This window comes from Nanorana parkeri, unplaced genomic scaffold, assembly GCF_000935625.1.
Source record: "Nanorana parkeri isolate BGI_ZX_2015 unplaced genomic scaffold, ASM93562v1 scaffold4215, whole genome shotgun sequence".
In the NCBI taxonomy this organism is placed as follows: Eukaryota; Metazoa; Chordata; class Amphibia; order Anura; family Dicroglossidae; genus Nanorana; species Nanorana parkeri.
Window position 1 is genome coordinate 1,040 of NW_017310482.1, and position 4,850 is coordinate 5,889.

The 4,850-nt window shown below is 52.7% G+C and overlaps 1 protein-coding gene across 1 annotated transcript in view; it reads right to left on the minus strand.

Moving 5' to 3' along the window:
• Positions 1-1,687: 1,687 nt before the first annotated feature.
• PLEKHM1 (pleckstrin homology and RUN domain containing M1) overlaps positions 1,688-4,850 on the minus strand; it is a gene marked incomplete at its 5' end in the record, with an annotated part of 24,434 nt that continues 21,271 nt past the window's right edge. The window contains 2 exons of the mRNA XM_018575592.1: positions 1,688-1,808; positions 2,187-2,344. Coding sequence (XP_018431094.1) covers positions 1,688-1,808; positions 2,187-2,344 — 279 coding nt within the window. The remainder of the gene's footprint in view (positions 1,809-2,186; positions 2,345-4,850) is intronic.

The following is a 4,850-nucleotide window of genomic DNA, read 5'->3' on the forward strand; positions in this document are numbered from 1 at the left end:
GCTTCTGGGAGATGCTGTATGTTATCCAGGAGTGACATCACCCCCTCCAGGGGGAGGGGCTTGTCGCTGACATGAAATGACCCCACACACACACCGTAGTGTTAAATCCGCTTTATTATCAGAATAATTTATAAAGGTTTCGGTTGGTTAGTAAACATTTGGCACTCTGGGCTCCGCCTCACAATATGAGCTCCGCCTCTCACAATATAAGTTATAATTGGTTACGTTGCCCTGGATGGGTGGAAACTACTAATCCCATTTTACTGAGCACTAAGTCCAACATGGCCGCCTACTGAAACCTGAGGATCATCATCCCGTCCATGACTGGAGGTCAATGTCCGTGTTGCTGGAGGAGTCCTGGGGCGTGATGGGGCATTTATAGAGGTCAGTTGCTGGAGGACTCCTGGGGCATTTATAGAGGTCGGTTGCTGGAGGACTCCTGGGGCATTTATAGAGGTCAGTTGCTGGAGGACTCCTGGGGCGTGATGGGGCAATATTCACCTTCAATTCAGAGATTCAGCATCATTCAAACCACTTCATCTGAGCCCAGGTCACCCTAGGCCCTCCCCCAGCCTAGTGACTGGACAATGAAAGGAGAAACAGCACAGTGAGGAGCTCAACTCTTTCTCTCTGCTCTCTCCTTCTATCAGCATGAACTGATTGGCCCCTTGTGCTGCTTCTTCCTCTCATACTGTACAGGGCCTGTAATAGGCTGATATCAGGTCCCATCCAGGGACCGCTTATCTATATAAAATACAATCTATTGATCAGGAGCCCGGCCCGGAGGAAAGTCCGTTCAGCACGGCCCGGAGGGGAGGAGCCCGGCCCGGAGGAGAGTCCGTTCAGCACGGCCCGGAGGGGAGGAGCCCGGCCCGGAGGAGAGTCCGTTCAGCACGGCCCGGAGGGGAGGAGCCCGGCCCGGAGGAGAAGGGGAGGAGCCCAGTCCAGAGGGTAGGAGCCCAGCCTAGAGGAGTCCGTTCAGCACAGCCCGGAGGAGAATCCGCTCAGCAGGGCTTGGAGGGGAGGAGTCTGTCCCGGGGGGGAGGAGCCCGGCCCAGAGTCCGCTCAGCACGGCAGGTCTCGCATCGCACCCACGTCGGAGGAATTGTTCGGATCGGCTCGTCATACAGTGATTGGGCGAGGAGGAAATTCCACAATCCCTCCAATCAGGAGGCATCCCCATTGTGAGGTCACTTCCTCTACAGAAGAGGCTCCGCCCTCCTCCATGGTGATTGGCTGGTGTCGGGAAGGCACGCGGTTCATTAAAAAGATGAAAACTAGAAAAATATTCCAACTTCATATTCCCATAAAAATAATAAAGAGCAAATCTCCATGAGACCTCCGGATTAGAGGACGGGGGGGTCCTCCTAGCAGAGGCCGCGATGGAGGACAGTCCTCGTATTAGGAAGGGGGGGTCCTGTCTGGTGGACGCCCCCATGGAGGACAGTCCTCGTATTAGGAAGGGGGGGGTCCTGTCTGGTGGACGCCCCCATGGAGGACAGTCCTCGTATTAGGAAGACTCGTACCTGTGATTAGGTGACGGGTGGAGGACGGTGGATTACCATGGAGGTCGCCGACACACAGAGAGACGAGTCCGGGCAGTTGGGAGGTCGGAGACTCCACCCAGCACAATGTACCCGGCTCCTGAAGCACGATGATCCAGATCCAGATCTTCCTTCACTCCGGTCTATGGAGAAGAATAGAGTGCCGGGTCCTGGTACCGCCTCCTCCTCCTCCGCAGGCAGCGCGGGCACTGGGTCTGCTCAGCCCGGCATGGAACATGGAAGACCGCTTTACATTCCGCACATCTACAAGGCAAGAGGCATTGCTCAGATCACAGGGAGGGCCACAGGGACCGGCATCGGAGGGAATACAGGGAGGGCCACAGGGACCGGCATCGGAGGGAATACAGGGAGGGCCACAGGGACCGGCGTCGGAGGGATCACAGGGAGGGCCATAGGGACCGGCGTCGGAGGGATCACAGGGACCTGCGTCGGAGGGAATACAGGGAGGGCCACAGAGACAGGCATCAGAGGGATCACAGGGACCGGCGTCGGAGGGATCACAGGGACCTGCGTCGGAGGGAATACAGGGAGGGCCACAGAGACAGGCATCAGAGGGATCACAGGGACCGGCGTCGGAGGGATCACAGGGACAGGCGTCGGAGGGAATAGAGGGATCCTCACCTGCTGGTTGTATCGAGCTGGAAGGGGTAGATGATCTCATTGTGGTTACAGATCTGGCAGATGAATCCTCTCTGACTGCAGATATCACACCGATAGACGTGCCGGCCGGCAAACTCCACCGCACACCGGAGGACGGGATCAAACTCCCCGTCAGTGATCTGCAAGAGGGACACAGAGACCGCATTACATCATCTGCAACCCCGCTACCCCCCCTCCCCGGCAACCCCGCTACGCCCACTGGCCGGCAACCCCGCTACGCCCACTGGCCGGCAACCCCGCTACGCCCACTGGCCGGCAACAACCAACCACTGGAGGGAACCAGACCAGACCAACCACTGGAGGGAACCAGACCAGACCAACCACTGGAGGGAACCAGACCAGACCAACCACTGGAGGGAACCAGACCAGACCAACCACTGGAGGGAACCAGACCAGACCAACCACTGGAGGGAACCAGACCAACCACTGGAGGGAACCAGACCAACCACTGGAGGGAACCAGACCAGACCAGACCAACCACTGGAGGGAACCAGACCAACCACTGGAGGGAACCAGACCAACCACTGGAGGGAACCAACCACTAGAAGTCCAGAAAGAAGACCATCCAACAATAGAAGGCCCCAACCCTTAGAATTCAGAGAAAATGGAGGAAGGAGGCGGCCCAAGCAGACCACCAATCAGAGATAACAATGGCTGCAAGAGACCTCAAAGTATAATATGTGAAAGGAGACAAAATGACCCCCAAGACTGGTAAACGTGAGTCTGACGGAGGGGGAGGGGACTAAGCAGCACCCATACAAATGATAGGCAGGGGTGAGGGAATACAGCAACTCAGACCGGTGAACATGGATACCGGAAATCATCCCATTCCTCGGGATAACACGGCAAACCTGCCCAACGTTCCTTCAACAACCTCCCTCAGATCAGTACTGCCTCCTCCACCAAGGAGAGGGGAGGGAATCGTAGTCACTGATTGAGGAGGGGAATCGCAGGGCAATTCTTCAAGAGGTTGCAGCTAATCCCTAATGGTGATCCCGACCCACGAAGACCTCCGAACCTACACTGTCCCCCAGCAGGGTTCCTGTTACCAGCTGGAAAGGAGGGGCACCCAGGCGCTGGACCCATCAGGAGATGAGATCCAGAAGGTGATGCCTTGTCTCTAGTGGCAACAGGGAGGTCAAGAGAAGAACACTTAACCCTTTCGTGACGGGAGACGTACAGTGTACGTCCTGTCACTTTGTGCCTATATGACTGGCCACCTACACTGTACGTGACGAGTTCTATCGGGCTCTGTAATGCCGGTAACAGCCGATTCTCAGCATTTAACATCATTCATTAATGTCTCAGTAATGAAAGAATGAAGCCGTTACATGCAAATAGAGGACGCAATCTGCGATCCCGTATCTGACAGGTGAAGATAGCAGAGAGGCAGCGGAGTGACTCGCCTCACCTCTCTGCTATTTGTTTTGACAGCTGGAGAGCCCGATGTTTAGATACATTTCACCAAAGAGATACAATGTATATCCTTAGAGTGAAATGTATCAGTTCTGATCCTCTCGGCCGATCAAAGAGCTTTCAGTGAGATCTGAATCTTACTAAAGTCAGGATCAGTCTCTAAGGTTATTATTAGCTGTTCCTAAGTTTGGATCAGCCTAATAGCCAAAAATAAAATACAAAAGTTAAGTTATCGAGCTGTCATAGTGATTGCTTGATATAGACTGACAAGAAAAACAAAAGTTTTTTTTTTTTACAAAGCGTAAAAAAATAAAAATAAAGTGTAAAACAAAATAAGGAAAATATAAATTATATATAAATATATTTTTTATACTATAATTAATATAAAAAAATTCTAAAAAAAATAATAATCAAAACTTGTGAAAAAAGTGTTTTCTTCTAGTTTTTTTTATTTTATTCAAACTAAGTGAGGGGTTAGGTACACATATGTGATATAATTATATCGCCCTATCTGTCCTCTAAAAAACAATATATAATACGTGCGGGGACATTTAGTAAGAAAGTATATTACTGCTGTGGAAGAATCACACAGCAACAATGTAACAAGCGTGTCCGTCATTTATGAACAGAACCTGAAAACTAGCTCAGTCATGAAGGGGTTAATGGAGGAGGTCACTCGACCTGCTGCAGGGAAAGTGGAGGTCCTGCAGCACTCGGGTGATGGAGAATCCCCCAACCAAGCAAGAACTGGGAACCAGGTGAAAGTGCTGAGTATGGGGGACACCGGTCAGAGAAGTCCTAGATGGGGGAGGGGGAGGGGGGGGGTGACTCCATCCCCTTCAAAGCGCTGACAAGTTGCATCTGGGGCGTCTTGTTCCAAAGAGACCATCTGGATGTCTCACCCTAAACCCTCTGACACGTAGAGGAAGAGGCTGAAAGGGTCTGAGGTCTGCAAGAGAAAGGGAGACCATGTCTGGAGGGCAATCCCCTAATATCCTAGAAGCTCTGACAGGGGAAAAAGGGGGGATTTCTTTGACCACTGAAGTAGGGATCGATGGTCCACAGGGATTGAGAACTCAAGCTGATCTGCCTCACTCCCTGGTGACCAAAAGATACCAACGCCAGACACCGGGGGAAGCCGTGTACAGATGAAGCCTGCGGGCAGGGCAGCCATCAGAAATTTCAGGGCCCCTTACACGGCTTTAGGCC